The sequence below is a fragment of the Lottia gigantea genome (assembly GCF_000327385.1).
Source record: "Lottia gigantea unplaced genomic scaffold LOTGIsca_48, whole genome shotgun sequence".
Taxonomy (NCBI): domain Eukaryota; kingdom Metazoa; phylum Mollusca; class Gastropoda; family Lottiidae; genus Lottia; species Lottia gigantea.
In genome coordinates this window covers 248,117-274,301 of record NW_008709663.1, presented here as the reverse complement: position 1 = coordinate 274,301, position 26,185 = coordinate 248,117, and the positions used below count along the sequence as shown (strand labels likewise).

At 33.0% G+C, this 26,185-nt stretch overlaps 2 protein-coding genes across 2 annotated transcripts; both read left to right on the top strand.

The window, feature by feature from the left end:
* Nucleotides 1-10,122: 10,122 nt before the first annotated feature.
* LOTGIDRAFT_164887 (hypothetical protein) lies at nt 10,123-12,601 on the top strand (the record flags this gene model as incomplete). The annotated part of the gene is made up of 2 exons (XM_009061400.1): nt 10,123-10,408; nt 12,441-12,601. The coding sequence occupies 2 exons, from the start codon at nt 10,123-10,125 to the stop codon at nt 12,599-12,601; spliced, it is 447 nt and encodes a 148-aa protein (XP_009059648.1).
* A 9,064-nt stretch (nt 12,602-21,665) lies between these two features.
* On the top strand, nt 21,666-24,595 carry LOTGIDRAFT_164886 (hypothetical protein; the record flags this gene model as incomplete). The annotated part of the gene is made up of 7 exons (XM_009061399.1): nt 21,666-21,836; nt 22,139-22,354; nt 22,793-22,951; nt 23,129-23,365; nt 23,655-23,795; nt 24,086-24,190; nt 24,503-24,595. The coding sequence occupies 7 exons, from the start codon at nt 21,666-21,668 to the stop codon at nt 24,593-24,595; spliced, it is 1,122 nt and encodes a 373-aa protein (XP_009059647.1).
* Between the last annotated feature and the right edge of the window lie 1,590 nt (nt 24,596-26,185).

Below are 26,185 nucleotides of genomic sequence, written 5' to 3'. Positions count from 1 at the left end.
AATTCTACAACAATAAGTGTTTCATGACATCACTAATCGCAAAATATGATTTTAGTCCTGAATATATGTAAATAGTATTCAGAAGAACTAGAAATGCACCGAAATCACATAATTCCTTTAAAAATACTTCAAACTAAGAATTTTACTCACTATTTCTATAGATATCTTTTCTATATATCACAGAGTATCTTGAATTGACGAGTCATTATTTTAACATTCAAACGCAGATAATTCTGGTCACACATGGAATTGAAGGCTCAAATTTTGATGGTGAGCTGCTAACACTTATTACTGATTAGCTCAGCTAAAAAATTCCAGTTTCTGAGACTGAAATATGATTGGTCAAAATAATGGCAAAAGTGTCCCTTTAACATGGAGCTCAATTTCAATAATCTTTCAAGAAAGATTTTAAAATGACAATTTCCCTACACTCTGGTTGATATCCCACGTTATTTCTGTTTATTTTATATCATAGACGAGTTATTACCGGGCATGTCAGAGAAAAAGAGAACGTCAAAGAGTCAGGTTTAGAAATTGAGACTGATGACTTTATTTTTTAACGAGTCAACTGTCTAATTATGATTGATATCAACTTCGCGTTTTTTCCGCAGAAATTCGACTCAATTTTCTATAATGGATGTCATTATTATGAATTTTCATTTTTCTGCAGGTTTTAATTAAAATTTTGAAAGCGTTTGCATAATTTTATGACAAGGAAAATGTCAAACTGTTCACAATAAAGGTGAAAAAAACTCTTTTACTGCCTACAACACTTGGATCCATGCCATATCACAATCACAAAATATACTTCTGGCTTATATAACCCAGTTTCGCCTGTCAGTGATGCAGGTCGGAGGGGCTGACATGAAAAAGTGTCTAGTTGTTTGAATGGGACAATAAACCAAGGCCCTGTGTGTTACAGGCTTTGCACGTTAAATATCCCCTGACAATTTGAAATTGAAAAAGAGTAGGCTAATGCCGCTGTCCTGGCAAAATTTCTTACGTAAAATTAGTTTATGTTCAGCACGTTGGTTTCTTTTGTATCAAATGTTTGTTCTGTGTTTGTCTTTAAAGGTATACTATCTCTTAGAATGGACATAACATTTCAAATTTATTATATTCATCAGTTGGACTTACCAGGTGCCATGACTTGACTGAAGAAAAGTATCTCTATATAAAACGATATATCTATTAATTATATAAGTTTATATAGTTATATATAGTTTAATGAATTATTACTTAGTTTAATGGATTTATTGGATTATAGAGAGATTCTGTTGTATAGTTTTGACACCAGGTAAGTCCACTGATAAACAAAGGCTCATTTTGGCCAAGTTTAAAAAATTTAATATTTTGGTCATCCTAAGAGGTAGTATACCTTTAATGTGGTCTTGTTTCAAGTTGGCTGATCCTGTAGCTTTCTTTTATCATCTACAATCTATAAAAATGTGTCCAAAATTTCTGAAAATGTCTCAATTACTGGGAAATTTATTCTAACCTAGTCCTGCTATGACTTCAGCACGTTTTGGGTAGAATAGAGTCTAAATTATTTCATGCTTGGTGTCGCGTATCGGTCGGCCTTGAGTACGGAAACATGACATATATAATGGAACAGTGTTTGTTTGAAGTCTGTTACTTTCACCAATTATTAATAAAGTTACGACAACCTGATTTGTTAAGTTGTTAATTTACTGTGTATTAATAAAACTAGAGACGGAGGGTAGACGTTCTCATATAAATTGATATTGACTCGATAGCCGTGGGTTATAATTAAGTCTTCAACATAGATTATATTCATACAGCCAACACTACAGACATCTTACTGGACGATTATTATATACAGATATTTCAGCCTTATTTCAGAGCTTACTAAATATTCAACATAAAGATTCCAATACGCTCCAATTCAACACAATATCAACACACTTAGACAATCATGCGTTCATATTAGACTGTGAGTTAAAACTATAAGTATGTACAAGTATTTAATATGAAAGTATGACAGACCATTTTTACTAGAATGATATTAATCAAGAGGAAGTTGACATTGTAGCCTCTTTGATCTGTGAGTTATATTACCATCATGAAGGCTGTGGAATCATGTAACGAGACATTCCTACAAACTGTTAAAGGTAAAGTAAGAGAGCCATTTTTACCAGCATGATAAGAATTAAGGTTTGGAAAATATTAAAATCAGACAACTTATTGCATAAATTTCAGTTGACATTAGAACCTTGTTTAAGATCCTGTACATCTTTGATCAATGAGATATATCATCAACATCGCCCCAAAATCATGTAGCAAAACATTCCTTCAAACAAGTGTTCATATGAAACTGTTAGTTAAAAATCTATTTTATAAGTGAATGTCATTCAGGGTATTTTACCAGCAAGATTATAAAATATTACCACCATCGCCCCAAAATCGTATAGTAAGACATTTCTACAGACAAGTGTTATAAGTTTGTATTAAACAGTTAGTTAAAAGCTCTTTTATAAGTGAATGTCATACAGACCATTTTACCACCAAGATTATAAAATAAGGATGATGACACTGTAGCATCAATGATCTATCACCATCAAGAAAGATGTGGAATCATCAGATGACATTGTTATTAGGAATACTACCGGGTATGGACTGTTATAATACAATGACAAGTATTAACAATAACTCAACTAGGCTAATAACTTCACACTAAATCTACTATAAACCTATCATTACTCTTGTCAGCTGACAGAACATTGAACCCATCACCACCATTCCTCATTCTTATCTAACTCTATTGACTGGTGGCTACAATAGTATGATCCAATTTTCTTTCAACACATTCAATTTTGACGCGTTAGTTTTCCGTGCCGAAAATGTCTACAGTCTAATGAATCGATTTTCTATTCCAAGCATTAGTTGCACAAACCATTACTAATGTATCTAGGTGATCAAAATTTAATTCTTCATATTCTACTACTTACTTTACTACAGTGATATTTCTATGAATCAGTACAAGGGTACTATTAGGGTCAACAGTGAGGTCAAGAGACTCACAGCACCAGGGCTCAATTTAGTTTTAAAATTCATCACACCAAATTTCAGTTTCAGCTAATCAAGTTAAATTTTGATTCACATTTCTTTAAATATCGGTACCAATTTAAAATGTTCCAGTAGTAAATCTTCAAATATATAATTTAATTTGATTAGCAGATTGTCATGATACATGTTAATTTTGGCTTACTGGACGGCTAATCATACTTTAGTCTCAGAAACAGGAATTTTTTAGCTAAGCCAATCAGTAACAGTGTTCACAGCTCACCGTCCAATCCATGTGTGTCTAGAATTATCCACATTTGAATATCGAGTCATCATTTTAAGATACTCTTTTATATATAGAAAAAAAAATATATAAAAATAGTGAGTAAAATTCTGAGTTTGAAGTATTTTTTAAGGAATGATGCAATTTTCGTACATTTCTAATACTTCTGAAGACTATTAAAATATATTCAAGACTAAAATCAACCTCCAAAAATGGTACACCTGTCCCTATAAGAACTCAATAAATTGGGAACTAGGTGGAGCCAAAGTCGGGCTAGCCTCGGGCATTGCCAGATTATCTGATTGTGGATCAATTCAGGATCCAGAATCCTGATTCTGGTAAAATCTTGCGATAGAAATAAGTCGTTAATGTAGAATTATACATTGAAAAATACCACAATCAAGACAGTTTGATTTATTCTTAGACATATTTAATAAAAGTGACCCTAATGCAGTAAGTTTCATGAGCTATGAGTCTATATTCTGAAGGTTTTTTCAACAAGACCAGATGAAAATGAGTATTGTCAACTACTATACAAACTTTTACTCTCGATTTGCCATTCATTGGATGAGATTTTTGATTGACAGAATTGTCTTGCTTGTATAGATTTTTATTACAGTTATACATGTTTTACTCTGAAACACCTGATGATACTTATCTTTGGAGGAATCCACTACTATACTACCTTTACTTCTGATTTTCTATTCTTTGGATGAGATTTTTGATTGACAGAATTGTCTTGCTTGTACAGGTTTTTATTACAGTTTAACATGCTTACTCCTTTCGAAACACCTGATGGTACTTCTCTTTGGAGGAGTCCACTACTATACTACCTTTACTTCCGATTTTCTATTCTTTGGATGAGATTGTTGATTGACGGAATACGACTTGCAGTTATAAAAACAACAAACTCGTACATTTAATTTCTAATATCTAAGAATTAGCACAATTTTTCAATGATTCTTTGTCACATTAATTTATTTCAAAAGGTTACCAAGGAAACATCTTCTTTTTGACAAAGTTATAAATTTTAACAATAATTATCTTGTTCTAAATTTCTCTCAAATATTTTAATATTTTAAAATTTGCAAGCAGAGATCATTAAAAATTCAAAAAATGAAAGAAATGGAATTGTATAGAAGTATTTTCTCAAAAATTTACAGCATTTCATTACATTTAAAACATTAATTGTATAAAGGAAAATGTTTGTTGAGAAGAGATGCTGAGTTGATAAACTAGAGTGGCCCCAGGTGTCCAGACAAAAACTAACAACTCTGCATTTAGAAAGATGAAACAAAAGAATTCAAAGAATATATTTCAAAAATTTGCTAAGATATTTTTGAAAAATTGAAGTTATAAAAGAAAGATTTCTGAAATTTGTTGTGTTAGAAAAATGAGACAAATTGAATTTGTTTTAAATTTAACATTATTCTTGAGAAATTTAAGTAAATAAGTAAGATTTTTTAAATTTTTTAAATGGAATTCGAAGAGATAAATTTGTTCTTAATTTGACATTATTTTTTAGATATTGCTGAAAAAGTCCACAATTATAAAAGAGAATGTTTTAGATTATAAAAAACACAGCTGACAGTGGGCGTGTGTAACTTGGCAACAAACTAAGTGGTATCATGGGTTCTGACAGAAACTAAAAAAAAATTCCTGAAGTTTGTTCATTTAGAAAAAACACTGTTATCATTCCTGAAAGCTGCCAGTGGGCGTATATTATCTTGCTTGGCAAGCTATTTATTCAATAAGAGATGCTGAATTGATAAATGAAGTCTCAGAGTGTTATCTGGAGTTCTGAAAAAACTGGAAAAACATCCCTAAAATTTGTTCAAAATGAGAAAGTTTCAAACACTGTTATCATTTCTGACAGCTGCCAATGGGTGTATATTATCTTGCTTGGCAAGCTATTTTTTCTATAAGAAACGCTGAATTGACAAGTGGTCTTATACCCTGAATTCCTGGTAATAAAAGCATGATACTTTAACATTAGGTGACATCACTTAGTGACGCCCTCTCAGGTATATATTGCGTAACTATGTGACCACTAAGGATGAAAGGTTAAAGTATATGAATTTAAATCTAAAGTATACATGATGTTCAATTCAAATAACAATTAAAGAACAAAGGATTCAATGTGGACATGTCTCAAGAAATGGAACGAGACAAAAATTAAGCTTTTCAGTTGCAAGAGAAAGTTTAACAATCTGTCAGGTCCAATTGTCAATAACATGTTTTACTTTCACTTTATTAGCATGATTTTTGTTAAATACATATGATGGCTTGCAAAGTAAAATGTAAATGTCAGCAAGAATTCATGTTTTTCAGAAGTTGTCAAAAGTAGACAAAAAGGTAGTAGAAAACAATGTGGTTTGACTTTGTCCTTCTCCGGCATTAAATATGACAAGCTATGTGAAGGAAAATCATCTATTATAATCAACAATAAATGAGGATATAATATAAAAATATATCTATAACACTTGTTGATGTTGGGCCGAAACTCTCACTAGAATGAGATCTTCCGATAGCAGAAACACATTGTCACAACAATGTTCATATGTTTCATCAAAATTGGACAAAAATTGTAGTCTCTATTGTTTAATGGACATTTTATGAGGCAAAAGAAATGTTGTTATATAGATAAAGAAGATTATTGTCCCAGCTTGTTTATTACACAGTGGTTAGAAAATGAAATGAATGGGAGTTTTACATCCTACTTTTCTGTATCAGTGGTTAAAGTAGTCAGTAAACTACTGAACAGGGGTTTAAACCCTTTAAATCTTAAGATTTAAGGGACCAGTTGGTAGAAGGTTGTTATCCTTGTAAATTCATTGTCAAGAGGTTTAGCTTTGTTTTGGTTTGTAGAAAGGATCCTTAAGTGTGGACCCAAGTCATTATCCTTGTTAGAGCAAAGCCAAGAAATTTGACCAAGGACCAACTGGTAGACAGGATCCTTGTGAACTTGTGTTGATAGCCTTGTTGGATCAAAGCCAAGAGGTTTGACCAAGGACCAGCTGGTAGACAAGATCCTTGTGAACCTAAGTTGATATCCTTTTTGGATCAAAGCCAAGAGGTTTGACCAAGGATAAGCTGGTAGACAAGAACCTTGTGAACCTAAGTTGATAGCCTTGTTGGATCAAAGCCAAGAGGTTTGACCAAGGATTAGCTGGTAGACAGGATCCTAGTGAACTTAAGTAGATATTCTTTTTGGATCAAAGCCAAGAGGTTTGGCCATGTATCAGCTGGTAGACAGGAACCAATGTTTGATATCCTCGTTACCTTCTTGTTTTCTAAATCTAAAAACTTGTTGGCCTTTCATTACCCAGAGATACCTTTTTTGCATCTTTCCATGCACTGATTGACAGCAAACAAAACTGAACGCTGGTAGACAGGATCCTTGTGAACCAATGTTTAAATCCTTGTTTCTTTGTTATTTTCTAAATCTGTTGCGGAATAGGTTAGATTAAGTTGTTATTGATAAGTAGGTGGACACTCTACTAAATAACAGAGTTAATTCCCCGTCTGGTTAGAATAGAAAAGATATTTACTCAAGAAATGACGACCTACTCGACATCATGACTTGAATCTAATACACAAATAGATTTGATGTCAAAATTATTCAACTTCATTTCTAGAGTGGGAGTATTTACTTCGAACATTTTCAAATATCTTTAGATATTAAAGTTAAAAATGAATGTTATGGTGAAAAAATTTGAAAGTCTAAAAGCAGATTTAAAATTGATCAAAACATTTGAAAAAGATTAATGAGCAATTGAAGTTCATAAAATATGTAAATTCCCTCTATTGACATTCATGTAGATTTTATACTGGAAATTGGTTGAAAATAAGACTCTGATTGGCTGTATTCACTAGTGTATAATCCAATCAAATACTTACTTCCACAATACAACAAAAGTGCCTAATGAAGTCAAGGTATATAAAGGAGTTTGTAATAACTCAACATGGTGAAGATGCAATCACAACTGCCTGTAGGAAAACAACCCAGTAATCCCATCATGTTTTTTTCAATTGTACGTCTGGTTATATAGTGCTTCGGTATTTTTGACACCTTCAACTTTCTAATGAACTCTTCCACACATGCATACTTAAATCTATATTAAACATTATATGGATGATTGGAAGAGCTCATTTGTAAAATAAGGTGTGATTTTGTTGCTTGTCAAACCTTATTATTCTAGCCGGTTGTGGTTTTTGTGTTTTCCCTGAAATGTGACACTGATAACTTGAGAGCTTTATCAAATTGTTTACTTAATATTTAGGCAACTATAAATATCCTTTCAGCAAAATAAATTTGCTTACATGATTTATCCCCCCTTGTTTGATGATATAATAAAATTCAAAAGATATCTATAACCAATATCAGATAGTAGACAAGAAAATAACTGTTGCTAGTGAACGCTAATAAACTCCAATTGTCCACCATGATTTATCCCCCTTGTTTTGACAGGAGATAAACTTTATCAATACCTAATAATAGTAAGAAGATAAATTTTGTTCCGCAACAAAAATACTGGCATAAAAACAGTCCATTTTATATTATTGCGTAACTAAGATTTCCTCAAAAATCTAGATTTATGGCTTCCATAGAAACTTGTCAATAAATTTAATTTCATTTCTTACAAACTACTAATGGTTTTCAAATAAATTCAAACAATAACAAAATATTTCAATGGTGCTCTTTATATATTTCTAGTAAAATATTTTCTGTATATAAAACAAAGATAATAAAGTCTCTACTTGATTTCTGAAACTAAAAACATCGATTCGCACCATTCCACTTTTAAGTCAGACGTCTGTGGTTCTTGTGATTCCACAAATTAAATATTTTATGAAGTCACAAAGGGCCTCCTTTTGGGATATTGATGTCATAAAATGCTAAATTTGAGTAGAATTGCATGAACCACAGACATCAATATTATCAGTGTCCCTGAAAAACATAAAAAGTTTATAAAACTTTAGGGAAAGCCATGTCTACCAGCACTGTCATCAGCATATTGGTTTGTAATAAAAATGTTGACATGTACTAGACAGAATCAAGTAATTAGGTTAATACATGACCATACAGAGAAACTTGTCCACCAGCAGAAACATCAGACATTGATGATGTCATAGTTCAGTATATATAGGTGATATAAAAACTACAAATTGAATTAAAACGTGGAATTTTACAAGTCTCGTTCAATAATTATATAATTCTCTAAGCGCCACCTGGAGACTTCTAGTTGTCAAGTTAACGTAAAACGTCTCAGACCAAGATAAAGGTTAAGCTGTTAGGTTTTACGGAGTTGATAAATGATTTTACTCACAGTGTCAACTTGTCATCCTTCGATTATTTCCCACAATGCCTCTCTACTTTACAACTCAATATATTGATAGAAATTACAACTGTCTGCGATCAAGTAACCCAATTTCTATTTTAACCGTAGTTCATCAACTCTTACAAATCCATCCATGACATCAAATAACCAAAGGATGGAACAACAAATTGCGTGAAATTAATCAAACAAAACCCAAAATCAAAAGATCCAGTGTTTCATATTGCAACCAAAATTGTAGATAGATAGATATGACCAAAAATAGTTATCTCTTCCCAAAAATTATCAAATTTAGACAATTCTTAGCTGCAGATGGCAATTATTTGCATTATCAGAATGTAAGTTTTCCGAGTATTGATAAATGCAGGAATAAATAACAAGTTTTTTCTACAAAATAACAACTTATGTTCATGAAGACCCATTTAAAGCTGGGTCGAGCTTATAATGAGGAAAGATGACTTATTCAAGTTTGACAGACTTTTATATGCTGACTGAAATAAGAACTCCACGACCACCAATTTTTTTTCTGTAACCAAATAAATGACACTATGTAGTTTGCAATGCTCTAACCTTCTGTGCTACTGAACTCAGTTTACTTTAACAATATCATAGGGATGTGAGCGTAACTTTGTCTTAGCAATTTATGGTAGCTTCAAGATATATTTCTTTTATCTACTTATTGCGTTCTCTTCCTTAAAGATGGGTTCTATTAATGAAAATGAAAATGCTAATACTTATATGAATAGAAAGTAGAGGTGTTCTAATGACTTGGAAAAATACCAGTTTATCTCACATTTCTACAAATAATCCATAATTAGCTAAGTTAGAAGAGAATTATCAGCAGAATTCCAATGAGTGACAGATCAAGAAAGGTCAAAAAGTCTTTTTTTGTTTATCCAGACTGTACAAACATGGATATTTATGATTGGTTAATACTTAATAATTATATACCATAAGAACATAATGATATGATTAATAATACATGATAATTCAATACTAACACCAATTAATCAAACAGTTTGCTTAATTTGACACTAAAAAATAAGGAAAACTATCTATAAACTATCTGCATTATCATGTAGAATTCTTTATCTTGAGTTATTCTTATATATCATTCAAAGATCCATAGATTTATCTGAGTATAAATTTATTCAGATCATGAAATATATAGAAATCTATACCAGTGTCAATATCCTTTTTATTTATCAACGATTAAAATAGACATCACACGAACCACAGGGACTTGAGGAAGAAATTTGACAAGTCAAGGATATAGATGAACAGAAATAATAGACAAGTAATCTGATGTTGTCAATCAGCATGGCCAATAGCATTCCCTTCTAAAAGATCCTGTTTTACTGGATTGGTCGGTGGCCAATGGCATTCCCTGCTTAAGGATCCTGTTTTACTGGATTGGTCGGTGGCCAATGGCATTCCCTGCTAAAGGATCCTGTTTACTGGATTGGTCAGTGGCCAATGGCATTCCCTGCTTCAGGATCCTGTTTTACTGGATTGGTCAGTGGCCAATGGCATTCCCTGCTAAAGGATCCTGTTTACTGGATTGGTCAGTGGCCAATGGCATTACCTGCTAAAGGATCCTGTTTTAATGGATTGGACAGTGGCCAATGGCATCATCTGGTAGAGGATCCTGTTTACTGGATTGGTCAGTGGCCGTTGGCATTCCCTGCTAAAAGAATCCTGTTTAATGGATTGTTCAGTGGCCAATGGCATTCCCTGCTAAAAGATCCTGTTTACTGGATTGGTCAGTGGCCAATGGCATTCCCTGCTAAAAGATCCTGTTTACTGGATTGGTCAGTGGCTAATGGCATTCCCTGCTAAAGGATCCTGTTTTAATGGATTGGACAGTGACCAATGGCATCATCTGGTAGAGGTTGCTTTAGGTTCAGATCAACAAGTACTGTAGTACTAGTAGTAGATGGTCCATAAATGAGGAATACAAACAACTCGTTATTATTTCTTCTGACCAATAACTCAGCTTATATATTCTGATTTTTATTAGTTTTCTTTAATTGACTACTCATTTCCCACTGTTGACACATGTTTCAGATACACAGACCTAGTTTTCCAACATTTGGACTTTCTTTGAGTAAAATAATGGCATCCAATATCACTTGGTTACCCTACATACATGGAGAGTTTCCGGACTCATGTAAGAATACCTTGAGTTTGAGTATGAGTTACGCTTACATACACAACTAATCGCAGTTTAAAACCCAATCGCAAATTAACAACATGTGTTTTAGATGAAAGCTTAAAAATTCAAAAACAACCATGGAAACAAAAAAGAAAAAAATAACAGCAGGAAGATTGAACTCTTTCAAGAGTTCCGGAAAAAATAGATTTAAACATTTTCAACATGAAAAATAATATCTTATTATCATCTCTCAAAAAAAAAAACTTCAGACTTTTTGTTTGAAAATAAAAATAAAGAAGCCTTGTCTGGTTCCGTTATCCAGAAAACGAAACATCATTAAAAGTTGGCTGTAACAATGTGGTAGCGTAGGCCATAAACCATTATCTGGCTGGAGAACGCCAATCAGCGTGATTTTGATAACCATAAAAATAATTCTGATGCACATTTATAGTTTTCAGCCCACTTAATTCTTACAAATTCTAACAAAATAATATATTTTTTACTTCCGGTACTTGACATATTTCAATAATATTTGACATGATTCTGATATGGACTTATAACGTTGTCATAAATATTCAGAGTTTTGAAATACCAATGTTGTCAATTGATATAACATGCATATGACATTGCTAAAAAGTACAAATATTGGTGGGTAAAAATATAAAAATGAATATGTATTTCATTCTTTGTATTATACACTCTGCATTAGTCACTCTGTGTTACGCACTTTACATTAGTAAACCTTGCATTCGAAACTTTTCATTAGCGAACAAACACCTTATATGGAATGATGACGATTTCATTCGCATATGGAAAAAGATGATGGATCTACAGAAAAATTTATCCATATACACACGCATTTTTCCTTCATTGGCCGACCAATTTTTGTGACAAAAGGATATCTTAAATTTTATTAATTCTAACTTCTAATAATATCATATTTTTTACTTCCTGTACGTGACATAGCTCAATTTAAGGGTAATGACATAACTCGGTAATATTTTTGTAGCAATTGTTGAAAGATGTCTATTAGGGTAGAGTTAGAGAAACTCTGTATCTATAAAACATATACAATTATAGCTTATAACCCAATTACGTATGAAAATTCTCCTTTCAATAAAACCATATTATGTTTGAGTGTGGGAGTTCTCATCAACATGGTTATTGCTCTCTTTAAATGAACTATCAGTTCCCAAAAATGAAGACTGACGTGTGTCTAAACTGTTGATAATAAATCATGTTATAATAAATATCTAACATCTACAGCAACCCATCAACTCTTCTCTTCTTTCTTGTATAAACTATTTCCTCCTTACGTCAAATCAACATGAATTCAATTAAAATAATGTACACTGACAGGGACGATGCCAATCATGGCAGAGGAGGAGGGGATAACCCCACTTGAAGCTAAAAGTTTTACCGGTTAAAATGTTTTGAACACATATTCTAAATTCCTACATCCAACCAACCAAGACAATGTCCAGTTCTCTCTTATAGAATATATCTATATTCCACCATATCTTTAATCTTATGTCCAAGGAAAGATGAGTGATGTGAACTATGCCCATTGCAAGCGTGCCAGATACAGAAGAAATAACATAACCTCAATATCAAAACATGTTCTTATTCTATATTTCAGGTTTGGTAGAAGAAGATATCGAACTAAACATGTCTGTATTCCATGCTTATAGCAGTTCCAGAGACTACATGTTATTTTCTACAGGAATACACCATAAGTGTCTCAACCTCTTACCCAGGCTTTCAGCTCAGAGAGATAATGAAATGGAGTCTCATATCTAACTATTCTGCTCTTGTTTATCTAATAGAATGAGTTTTATATCTGAATTTTCTGTACCTGATTGTCCTAATGGAATGGAATTCTCTGTTCTGCTCTGGATGGTCTAGTGACATGAAATTAAGTTTCTATATTCTACTGTTCTGCTCATAAGTGAACTAGTGAAATTAAATAGACTTTAACATCTTAGTGATAATGCTAATGCAGCTCATGTTTTGACTAATGAAATGAAATAGAGTTTTATATCCTACTGTTCTGTATCTTATAGAACTAATGAAATGAAATGGAGTTTTATATCTTACTGTTCTGTATCTTATTGGACTAATGAAATGAAATAGGGTTTTATATCAAACTGTTCTGTACCTTATTGAACTAATGAAATGAAATAGATATATCCTACTGTTCTGTACCTTATTGAACTAATGAAATGAAATAGATATATCCTACTGTTCTGTACCTTATTGGACTAATGAAATGAAATAGATATATCCTACTGTTCTGTATCTTATTGGACTAATGAAATGAAATAGATATATCCTACTGTTCTGTACCTTATAGAACTAATGAAATGAAATGGAGTTTTATATCTTACTGTTCTGTATCTTATTGTACTAATGAAATGAAATAGATATATCCTACTGTTCTGTATCTTATTGGTCTAGAGAAATGAAATTAAAATATCCTTCTGTACTGTTTTATTGAAACACAGTTTTAAATATTACTGATTGTTCTAATGAAATGGAGTTTTACATCCTACTGTTCTGGGATTAGGAAAACTGTGCTGAACATTCAAGGAATGTAATGAGCTCTGCTACAGAGGAACTAGTCAGCACACTTTCTAGTAAATTTACATTAACATAAAACTTATTGGATGTACTGTGCTGTTTTGAAACTTTTAGTGACTTGCAAGTAATGAATATATGAAATTTACAGCAAAGTACAGCAGAGTAAAAACTGTGGTATATCACTGAATGGCTCCACTAAACCTGTCTATAAAGTGGGAAACAATCCTGTATCAAAAGAAATTTTAAAGTGGGGATTCAAAGCCTCTTATCGCCATTGACACCCCCTGCATTAGAAACACTACTAGTGATAACACCTTCCGTAACAGAGTAAAAACTGTGGTATATCACGGCCCCATGAAACCTGTCTATAAGTGGGAAACAATCCTATATCTAACATTAATTTCCTGAGTAGACTTACCACTAGTTATAGTATTAGACAGTGATTGGACTTCAATTCAAGGAAATGGAAGTTAACTTTTAATTTCCTTTTGTTTCAAACCACACTGATTGTGCAACTTCACTGTCTTCAAATCTCCTACTTTTCATATACTACACCAAAACAACAATTTTTATAGATATAGACTTCAATTTATTCTTCATCAAGTGATGATCAAGTAATGAGTTGATAACATTACCTGTATGTGAAATGAAACGTTTTGTTTAAATAATAAATAGAAATTCATATCTATAAAAATTATTATTCTTAATGTACTGTGATACTTCTAGATGTATTACAAGACTTACACTATCTTGTAAATCTCTCCAGAAGTAGGTAATTTCCTATCAAATTGATGTATTCCAATGCTGAAATCCACAGTCCTACTTGTGACCTAGGCCAGTGCTTCTATAAGAGAGTACCTCTTATAAAACCTTATACTAACAACAACTCAAAATAGATTTAAATAACATTTCAATTTTCCTGATATTTTTTGTCACTATTGTAATCTTACAAGTTTTCTACCTCAGTTCTGTTCTAATGACATTATTATCAACCAATAAAAGCATGTCATGTAGGACCCTTTTTTGATTTCAATAATAGGGAAACCCAAAGTAGAGCAATATGAGAGCCTCCTAGTTATTCACTATCCTACTAGTAGTTATTGACTAGTAAATTGGATTATTAGCTTCACAATAGTTCTCATTTCAATAAAACAAAAACTTTACCTCACTGCACACTACATGGCATTACCAGTCTCCATTAGAAAGAAAGAAAGAAACTATATTTTACAAGGATAACTACATGTACTTAGGTTCACAGTTCAGGATCCTTTGTACCAGTTGGTCCTTGGCCAAAAATCTTGTCATTGATTGTAAAAGGATAACAACATAGGTTCACAGTTAAGGATCATTTCTACCAGCTGGTCCTTGGGCAAAACTCTTGGCATTAATTGTAAAAGGATAACAACTTAGATTCAAGGTTAAGGATCCTTTCTTCCAGCTGGTCCTTGGCCAAACCTTGTGGCATTGATCTTTCCCAGATTTCCCGTACCCACTCACAGCTGGGTCGACAGGAATTATGTGTGAGGATGGCTTATTCACATGACAATTGAGGTTAGAACCCTCAGCCGCCATTTGCTCGACGTAACCAAGCAAATGACGTCATGTTAAGAACCAGGCCCCATATTCTCAAAATGATCTTAGAGCTAGGATGTCCTAGATTCTTATCTTCTAACATTGATTCTAGGACATCCTAGTGCTAAGACCGTTTCGAGAATACGGGGCCAGCACCTATTGTGCTATAAACCTCACAAAAGAGCTGGAAGTAAAATTCCATTTCATTTAATTTTAAATTTCTGTATAATTTTGTTGAAAAATTGTAATATTGTGTATAAAAAGATAATTTGATAAATTTTTGTGTAAATATATTTTCATCTCATATGTCAAAATTTTACATAAAAATAAAATATTTATTCCCTCTATATGTCTTTATTTTTTTTAGCAGAAATCATCTCTTGCTGATAACATTGTAGTTATGCAAGTTTTTTAGCCCTTGTGAAATGAATGGAGTTTTATGTCCTACATTTCTGCACCATGTGGGCTAATGAAGACGGATAACACCATGCAGGGTAGAATGAGGGATATTTTGCCAAACAGCGGCATAAGCCTGCCCTTTTTCGATTTCCAAATGCAGAGAGGTCTTTTACGTGCACAGCCTGGGGCCTTGGTTTATTGTACCATTCAAATGACTAGAGGCTTATTCCATGCCAGCCCTCTTACCTGCATCACTGACAGAAGAAAACCGTTTTTTTTTTTAGCCCTGTTAGAAAGAAATTGAGATACTATAAAACAAATAACCAAAGGGCACTGATAACACATATACCCTCTCTTTAACAAAGAAGGTACCCATTAATTCATTTGTCTATTCTTTCATTTATATCTTAAGCCATTTCACAAATCATGATAAAACTTACATTAGTAAAAGACGGAGAAAGAAATAAGGAAGGGCTAGTGAATAGTAAATCACATTTCTCCATTTTACCTCCAGTCATTCAAATATAGATCTCTTATATCTATATCTGTTCATTACCTTTCAACCAGTCTAATAGCATTATAAGTTAACATTGCCGTTAACATAGGAAATTTCTACTTTCAGTTTGCTCCCGGCCTGACAGTTTCTACGATCCTGGCAATATCTATGTTTATATATATATATTTATAAGATAGGCTTGTCATGTTAAATATCACTCCACCATTCACAATAACTGACACACATTCAGCAACCAAGGTCAAGGACAATTTGGTAGCTATGTTCCACTTTATTTTGCATGTGAGCGTCTACTGAAAAAATTTAATTCTTAACACCAAAAGCTACCAGTGGAACCACAGAACTTTTGATTTACAGGGGCCACCTCCACATTTTGTTGGAATCCATTCTCTAGGGGGTGCTCATGGAAATAAATAAGGACTTTAATCCTGCATTTTATGCAATTTGAAAGAGTATTCGTTTAATATTATTAAGTTTTTGAAATGAAACAATGTATAATTCCACAAATAAATGTATTCTTGGCCCTCCTGATCCCCTTTTTTGAGCCACCACCGCAGACAATCATGTACCTTTAGAAAGCTTTGTAGTAATTAATTTTAAGTAGACTAGATAACAAGGTCTGTTTCAAGTTTTGATGTCAGAAAAACAGATTATAAAAGTAAGAAAGCAAAGAAAAGATAAATTTAACAATAGACATCCTTATTTCATATGTGTTCTCCCAATGCATCTGGCAGACTAGGAGGTAGGTAGGTAGGTATATGACAAGTTAATGTTCGCTTCCAGCGGATGCTGATATCGCAAACTATCAGGCTAGGATAGCTGGTAGGCCTTTTTTACTCTCCCACAATAACAATTTTGACCAACCACCAGCACAAATGCTACTTTGCCCAATGAACCCACATTTCATATATGGAAACCAATAAGATGAAAAAAATAGATTTCAAAATTCTTCATCATTAGATATCATTGGAAATAATCTTATGAGGATACTTAATCCAACTTTTTGGGTTATCCTTAAGGCTGTGGCTATTCGTACTGCAGTGGTACAAAAATGGGCAAAAAACATATGGCCATCCCTACCTAACTCTAACAAAGTTACTTAATATCATTCTTGACAATCAATATGGCGTCATGCTTTAACAAAACCAAAAATAAGTGCGCCTATTGTCTTATCTTATCCGAACTAACATAGAGAACACACATTGTGACGGTACAAATAGCCAGTACGTATCCTTAAATCAATTACATCATGACTTCAATCATTTCATACTTCTATGTATTTCAACTTTTATAAATTATATTTTCTAGATAACATGAAAATAACTTTTCTTGGAATAAGTCTGAGAGTAGAAAATAAAAGTACTTATTAATTAGGAGAACTAGGTCAGTAAGGTACCGGTATAACAGTAATTAATTGAAACCTTCCAGAGATTTTAACGACCATACACCCTCCAGTGTTTTAACTTGACTGTATCAACTGCACTCATTATTTTACCACAATTCATATCATAATGTACTTAATAAACTTTATTAGTTTTATCATTACTCTAAGACAGGGAATTTTTTTACCTGGGTATCCCGTCAGTAGAGCGGTGGACAACATGCAAAAGCCTAGGGGTAATTTTTCAAATTTGGGGGGACAATGAGACGCTTTGTAGTCTTGGAGTAAAATTAATAATTTAAGTTGTTCTATTCAGTCAGGCTATATTCTCTAACATGAAAAAAACTGCAGGGAAACAAAAGCGAAGATCACGAAAAAAGGTAAAGATTTATAGGGGAAAGGGAGGTAATGCAATCAATAAGGATCAATAGAAAGGAGCAATAGAAAGAAAAAGGTTAAAAGTCTCTGCTCTCAGATGAGCTAAATTTTCATGTTTTTAAAGAGAAAATGAACTCTCTTTAAAGTTTAATTTCAACAGGCACCCCTAAGGCATACAACAACCCTTTTACTCTTCCAATGCCAACTGCCCACTGTCGCTGAAAATAGAACTGCTGGTCATTCTCTCCCTCAGACGATTCAATCAGTTTCCACCTACCTTAATCTGTACATGATTATTTTTCAATTCGAGTCTTTTTTTGATATCTTCCATATTACATCATAGTATTACACAGCACACTTTCTGATCTATTAACAAACAAATTGCAATTAAAGGGAAGTAATAAGATTTAAAATACAGACCACAGAAGATCATCTTCATAAGGACTAACGGACTAATTAGGAACATAGACATACCACCTTCACAATGTCAAGGTAGTCTAAGACAAAGTTCAGAGTAGCTTGACATTGTGAAGATGAAAAATTCTATTATAAGAACAGATTCGCCATTCGTTTAACCAATTGTGCTTTAGTCTCAGAAACAGAATTTTTTAGCTGAACTTATCAGTAATATTGTTCACAGCTCACCATGTGAGTCCAAAATTATCCATGTTTGAAAGTCAAATTGACAACTTGTCATTTCTTGAGACTCTGCCATATATAGAAACAGAAAGTAAAATTCCTAGTATGAGGTATTATGCGATTTTCATATACTTCTAGTACTTCTGAGGACGATTTACAAATATTCCAGACTAAAATCAAAGCCCTAAAATAGAGTCTACTACAGTGGTGTAACCTATTTTTGTGGATATCAGGATTCAACACCAAATTTTGTCAAAGTTAAAAAAACGAAAAAATTTTTTTATGTCTTAGATGTTTCCTCAGATATTCTACAAAATAATTAAAATTGGTTTATTTCGATTTTCTTTATGAATCCCTCATTTTGACCCATATTTCATGAGCAACCAACTCGGCAACGGCGACAGAATGCGTGACCTATTTTCGTGTACAATGTTTGATCTATAAATAAGTCTAGAAAAACACATTGTATGGATACCGGGTAGTATAATTAACTTCTCTTAGTATTTATCTTTAATATCAATTCATTATAACTAGTGACAATTCCTTCAAAGAACCACGATTTTAAAAAAAAATAGTGACTGACAAAATCAGATACGTAGCGTGATTTATTGCTAAAAGTCACTGAAACAACATAAGAATATGGTCCACTTTGTGTTCCATAGATATTTTCTGCTGACACGGAATCCGCTAGTTGATCACGTGACTTCATTCGTTGGATTACATTCTAGCAGACGACACTTGGAATTCCGATTACCGCTTGGGATTATAAGGAAATTCGGCCGATAAAAAATGGTGACGTTTGGTAATAACTGAAATCCGCCATTTTGTATTTGTCAAAGTATACATTAATACATGTTACTACTGGATTCATTCTACAGGCTGATATTGCAGAGAAAACCCATGTTTATCAAAACAAACTAATGCGGAGGTCGCGCAAGTTTGCTCATGTAAATTATTAAGCATTTCCGGAAATCCACGAATAATAGGTTTCCACGAAATTAGGTTACTTGACTGTATATAAAACAACAGATATCTGTAGTCTGTCGTAACAATATGAAATTCATTTCAAGTTATGGCACCATAACAGGATGACTTGTTTACATTAATTAAGGAAGGAATAATCATGATTTAGCATTTTATTGCATAGATAGCAACTGCCTGTAGGGTCTTTGTAAGGATTAGTTTTAAGGTTTGAAACAGTTCTGTATCTTATGAAACAAAATATATGAGTAAAGTGCCGTAACAATAGACAAATTACGGCTGCCAATACTCTACCATGTGCCTTCTTTTTAATCCTTGCTTATTTTACAGTCACATTTTTTCATAATAATAATAATAATAGTTTTATTACAAAATGGTAAAAAATTGAGTCATACGATTGATGGGCATCAAGATAAGTCCTAAGTACCCACCAATAGGCATGTCTTCCATTCTGCCCCTCATTGACAATACAAACAAAACGCATCTTCTTCAAATACTACTGAGAGTCTTTGATTGACATTGGGAAAGAGAAAATGATTTGATTCAAACAGTCATCTAAGGTTTCAATAGAATGTTAGGCTTTCATATTCCATGAGCTCATGGTTAATCATTGACATTTAAATCATTATATTGAGTTATTGATTGATGACACAGACAGGAAGCAATATATATTATAATTTAATCTGCCTGAATATAATATACTCTGAGTTTATCATTCCATACAGTCATCTATTCAACTTCATACTCAGGTAATTAGGATTTTAATAATAATTTTATTTTCTGATTTCGAGTATCTAAGGTAATACCCCATTTTTGCTTTAATCGCAGCTAAGAAATGTCATTCCGACATCGGAATCGATCAATAAACTTGCAAAATTTTAATGTGACATTTCACCGATCACTTTAAATTTGGACATTTCCAAATTTGCAATAAAAATGTCACCTTTTAACATCTTCGTCTCAAAAATCGAAGCAAATCTGGATCTATAATCAAATGTTAAAAAAGAAATTTACCGGTAAAATAAAATATGGCCACATGAGTTTGTTATGACCGGAAGTTTATATTCTGTCACCGGAAGTAAGAATCTAATTCTCAAAAGTACGAGATTTTTTATTTGAGAAAAATATTTTACAAAGAATTGAATTTAGGTATCATTTTGAAATTAGTAACATAATTTGGTCGAAACCATGGAAAATATTTTGTAATCTTTAATTTCAATAAGTTGGTATGAAATTGCAATGACAACCCGGGAGAAATCAACCAATGAAATGAATGTTTGGTGACACTCACAGCCAATCAGCGTCAAGCCGCATCTATTTGAAAGCATTTTGTTGAATGTTGTGTTCGTGCATGAAATGACAAGAGAGGGAATATTGAAGGTGTAGAAACTCAGCAAAAAAATTGTAACAATATTCCAGTCCTTGTATATTCAGAATCAAAATGACTTCAATTACCACAAGATCTTCATCGGTAACGTTATTTTCTTCTTTGCAAGTTGATTTTCAGCGATTTTGAACCTTTTTCATTCATTTTTCAAGTGAAAAAAAAGGTGGGGTGGGGAATCGGAAAGTAATGAAAGCCAAGCCGTCGCCAATACAAACGCAATCAGGTCAAATTTAAGCGTTGTGAACATAGAAAATTGTTCTTAGTTTTTGTGAATGGCTTGGAAATTTGATTTGAAGGCAGCTTTTCACCCCAAACTCAGTCTGAAATGAAAGGCAAAATTATTATGGCTTATTCATAGCTGAATGTGAATGGGTCAACCATTGTTACATGGTCAAGCAAGTACAGACAGGAAAAGGGAAATGCTATTGTATTGGTGTTGTCCAGTTGCCTGGGCCAAGAATTTCAAGTTGGGGCATAACTGATACTTTAGTCTATGGCTAGGCCTAGTTCCTAGGGCTAGGATCTGCCTCTGATTTTTACTCCTGAGGTAATTCTGGTATCCTATTGGGGTGCTGGTGTACTAAATTTTTAGTAAAAAAGGCAAGCTATTATTAGACATTGGAATACCTAATCATGTACCGGTCTAATGATTACCTAACAGTGATTATTGAATCAATATTTATCAATGGATTAGGGCTAGTTAAAGAGATTAACCTTGGCTTAATATTGGCCATAGTGGGTGTATTTACCAGTGTTTAGGATTATACTCCATGGCTGGATTTAGATATTTCATTCACATACCAGAATAGGACAGTTATTTATTTTCAACCATTAAAATGGACATCACCAAATTACTTGTGAGTTGTATAGTTCGGATTCTGAGCTTTCCTACCTTTAAAAATATAACCACAAATGTTCATTGTTCTGAGCTTAGTTTGAGAACTGGTTTTTCCTTGCCAATTGTCATTAGAACTGAAAGTTTTTTTTTCAGGCAAACATTGCTAGCCAAAATATTAATGTTAAAAAAGATACAATGTCCACGAAAGGATTTCCAACCAGAACGAACCGTGCTGCTCTGGGAGATATCGGCAACAAAGTGTCCAATATGACGATTGACCCTACGAAGAAATCTGGTATCATCAAAAAGGAAATTTTACAGAAGTCTAAATTTGTCAAGAAAGAGCAAGAATTGGAAACTATCCAGGTAATGTATTCTCCAATAAGCAATTTAATTCAGCTGTGAAATTCAGAAGCTGTGTCAACAAACTTTAATCTGATTCCTCAGTGCTGCTGCTTGTAAACTCTTTAGAGAAATTTACTGTGTAGAAATGTAGGTCACGATCATATTTGAATTAATGCATATGAGTTTTGATAAGAGCACAATTTATATCTGAAGGATTAAAACAATAAGATTTCTTCGATACTTTGATTTCTAGAATCGATTATAGAAACTCTAGTTTGGATTAGATGTAATTTTTATCCAGGTTTTCAATTTGCTTATTGTAGGATAAGGAGCCAGTTGTTGTGGAATTAATACCATCTTTAAAGATGCCAACAGAACCAATAGTGACTGTTGATCCTATGGACATCAGTGAAGACAAACCAGAAGCTTTCTCTAAAGCCATGTGTCCAGTGGAGGACATTGACGCCAATGATAAAGATAACCCTCAATTAGTCAGTGATTACGTTAACGACATCTATCAATACATGAGAAAATTAGAGGTAAATATAGAATCTGCCCTATAACTTTGTAAAACATTTAATGGAATCTTGGCATGCAATCTCGAGTGAAAACGGTAGATTTCATAAAATAGAACTTAAAAAGCTGAGAATTAAACAGCTCTGAAATTTAGTTTGACAGCTTGAATTCATTACATAGGACTAAAACTACATTTCACATGGTGCAGAAAAATTAGAACATAAAAGTCCATACATTTCTAAAACTCCCATTTCATTAGAATTGGATTTAATATAAAGGACTTTGGAAATGGGGTATATCTGCTAAAGGAATTTTTCAGAGCAACTTTTCATTAAATCTTGATTGGCCTTTACAATATTGTTATTGATCCATCAGTGTAATAAGAGCTTATATCACTTAAACATACATCCTGTGAATTTATTTTAATAGAAAACTAACTGAACGTTTCTGGTGTATTACAGGTAGATTTCAGTGTACGTTGTAACTATCTAGAGGGACAGGAAGTGACTGGTAAAATGAGGTCTATATTAATAGATTGGTTATGTCAGGTTCACCATAGATTCCATCTTCTACAGGAAACGCTCTACCTCACTGTCTCTATTATAGACAGATTTCTACAGGTATGTTGTCAGCTCAGTGTATTCCCTATAGCTTTTTATCACAAGTGCTCATGCAGAACTTACAGTGTAATGTATTGGCCTATTTCAATTTTTTTTTTTATTTATCAAATTAAAACTCAAATTTTTATAGTAAGTTGAAATTTAAATCTGATTCAACTTGTAATATTTTTGTTACAGGTTCATCCAATCTCTAGGAATAAACTACAGTTAGTTGGTGTTACCTCAATGTTATTAGCGTCTAAATATGAAGAGATGTACGCCCCCGAAGTTGCTGATTTTGTGTATATTACTGACAATGCTTATACTAAAGCTGATATTAGGACAATGGAACAATTAATTTTAAAAACCTTGAACTTTAGTTTTGGAAAACCCTTGTGTTTACATTTCTTACGGAGGAATTCCAAAGCAGGACAAGTAAGTTTTTATTATATGATAATTCAAAAATGGTCCAATGTTGTACAAATTTCTTAGCCTTGCAGTTTTAAACTTTGGCGTTGCATGAAGTTTTGACCTGCAGTATATATCATTTCATGGCCGTGTGGTCAATAAGCAAAATATTTCGCAAATATTTTGTCTGTTTATGAAAGGCCAAACAAAACGCCATTTAATGAAACAGGACAACGAAATGAGAATGCTTCAAACAATGCCTTATCTACCTTGGATTTTGAATCTTATATTCAATTTTGATCGATTTCCTTTGCAGGTCGACGCAACCAAGCACACACTCGCCAAATATCTCATGGAATTAACCATAGTAGAATATGACATGGTGCATTATAACCCGTCTCAAATAGCAGCGGCTGCATTATGTCTTTCAATGAAAGTTTTAGATAGCTCATCTTGGGTATGTATCTTATCTTCTGTTAAATAGTAAACTCTAGTGAGAATTGATATAATCATCTTTTTATACTGCCGTGAAGGATTTGTTTCGTTTTGCCAGTTCTGACAAGGTGGCACTTGTGGTTCAATGGCTGCATGTGTTTTCATAATATCTTGTGACTCCTTACATCTATACTGATTTTGCTCCTGAGGTCCTCTCTATAGGCTTACTGATTGTAGTGTTAACTAAAACCTAATATGTTCAGTTAGTTTGTAACACCTTTTTGTTTATTTTGTAATGTTTTTTTATTTTAGTGTGATACCCTAGCTCACTACAGTGCTTACACAGAAAAAGAATTAACCCCACTACTTCAAAAATTATCTCAGTTAGTTGTTAAAGCTGAATCCAGTAAATTAACAGTAAGTTTCTTTTTTGACTGGTTGATCTTGCTTCAGTCAATGAATACAAAATGAATAGGTCAGATGATCAATGCATGATCCAGTGTTATTCAGTGGAATGCCGATTATCCCTTTTCATATTTACGTATGGCTTGAATTGCCTTTTTAAAATGGGAGGGGAAATAAGCAAGTGGTCTGAAACTATGTTGATGAGTTGGACTGCATTTAATATTTCAATATAATTAGCTCGTCTGCAAAAATGGGCTACATTTTACTCTTTTCAATCTTTAGTTTTGCCTTTGTATATTTCTAAATATTTTATTTTTCTTTCAGGCTGTTCGTACCAAATATTTGAGTTCCAAATTTATGAAAATTAGTACTATTCCTGAATTAAAATCTAGTGTAATTACAGATCTAGCATCTTAGTGAGCTAGCTTAGTCTAAACCTAGACATTGTTAGACTGAAATTGTGTATTTGTGGTTTGGGTTATAAATGTGATCGACTTCATTCTATCTTCGTAAATTCAGGAACTCATTGTCTTTCATATCTCTGACTATTTTATACGTATGTTTTAAACTTCTAGTGTGAATGTGATTTTAGTTTCAGTATGTTTTTAATTGCCTAAGGGTACGTTATTTTTTTTGCAGAAGTGCATGTTTTAAAAGCCAAAGAAAAATGGCTTTGAACTTGACAGTGTAATCATGTTTTTAAGACTGCTTTCATGCATAGAAATACTTAGTCGCACAATTTTGATTTGGCATAGACATGACATGTCTCTAGTAGTTTTTGGTTTTGGACGAATCGCCAAATTATGACTTGTATTTCGATGCTGATTGGAGTATGATTTAGAAATCATGTCATGTTTTTATGAATTAGAGCGAATGAACGATTTTTTATTATCATTGTACATCTGTAAATATATCATCGAATAAACTGTTAAGTTATTAATATCGTATATTTTTGTCATTTAAAGCCACGCATAATCCATCTTCCATTTTGTAATTTCGTGTTTTTCGAATAAAGTTCAGTAAAAATTATTGCATTCTGAAATTCTCTCCCGATTTGACCTACTTCAATCAGTTCATGAACTAGTTCATCTGATCAACATGGATCGGGCAGCGTATTCTTGAAACTATCTTAGCGCTAGGATGTCCTAGGTTCTTATCTTCTAACATTGATTCTAGGACATCCTAGCTCTGAGATTGTTTCGAGAATATGTGGCCTGAATATTTATGATTACATGATAACCATCAGTATATTTTATGTTTCTTGCATTGCTGCACAACTGTCATTATTGGCCCAATCAGATTTAAGAAACTGTTTTTAATGACTGAATATTTGAGAGTGAAGTATGTATTGTCCTGGCAGTCTTGTCTGAAACAAAGTGCAATGTTGCTTTACATTTTGGGGGTGCTCACTGGGCATGAAAAGAAATTTACTAGTACAAAGTTACAGAAACCATATCAAAGACTACATCATGCAGGTTAATATTTAATCCTGTTATTTTTACTTGTCATTGCATACAGTTCAATTCCTCTTGACTTCCATGTTCTATGAACAAATAACTGAAGGAAAGTGAAAATCCCTGCTCTTGTAATGGAGTTCAGCTTCTTAGTGGATCATTTTTGAAGAGGTCCAATGCTTGAAACCTTGTTAAATTATTGTGAATTGGGAAATAAAAGGGACAAGAAGTGTAGCGTCTTAGTTTTCTGTACATGATTAGACTAATGAATATTGTCAAACCATGCATCTTTTTGATTTGTAACTGTCGAGTTATAATGATCTAGCATGTCCTCTGTTTACAGAATAGACATACTTTGTTTCCTCTATGTCAGTCGTTACAATCTGCATCACTGACAGGAGGACATCAATTTGATAAAGGTATCTCTGAACCTATGACAGGATTAAACCCTGGACCATAAGGTCAACAAACAGCGCCCTTATTTTAGGAGCAGTATATATAAATCCCTTTGTGACACCACTACCAGGGGTTTCCAAAATAAGCTCTCAAATCC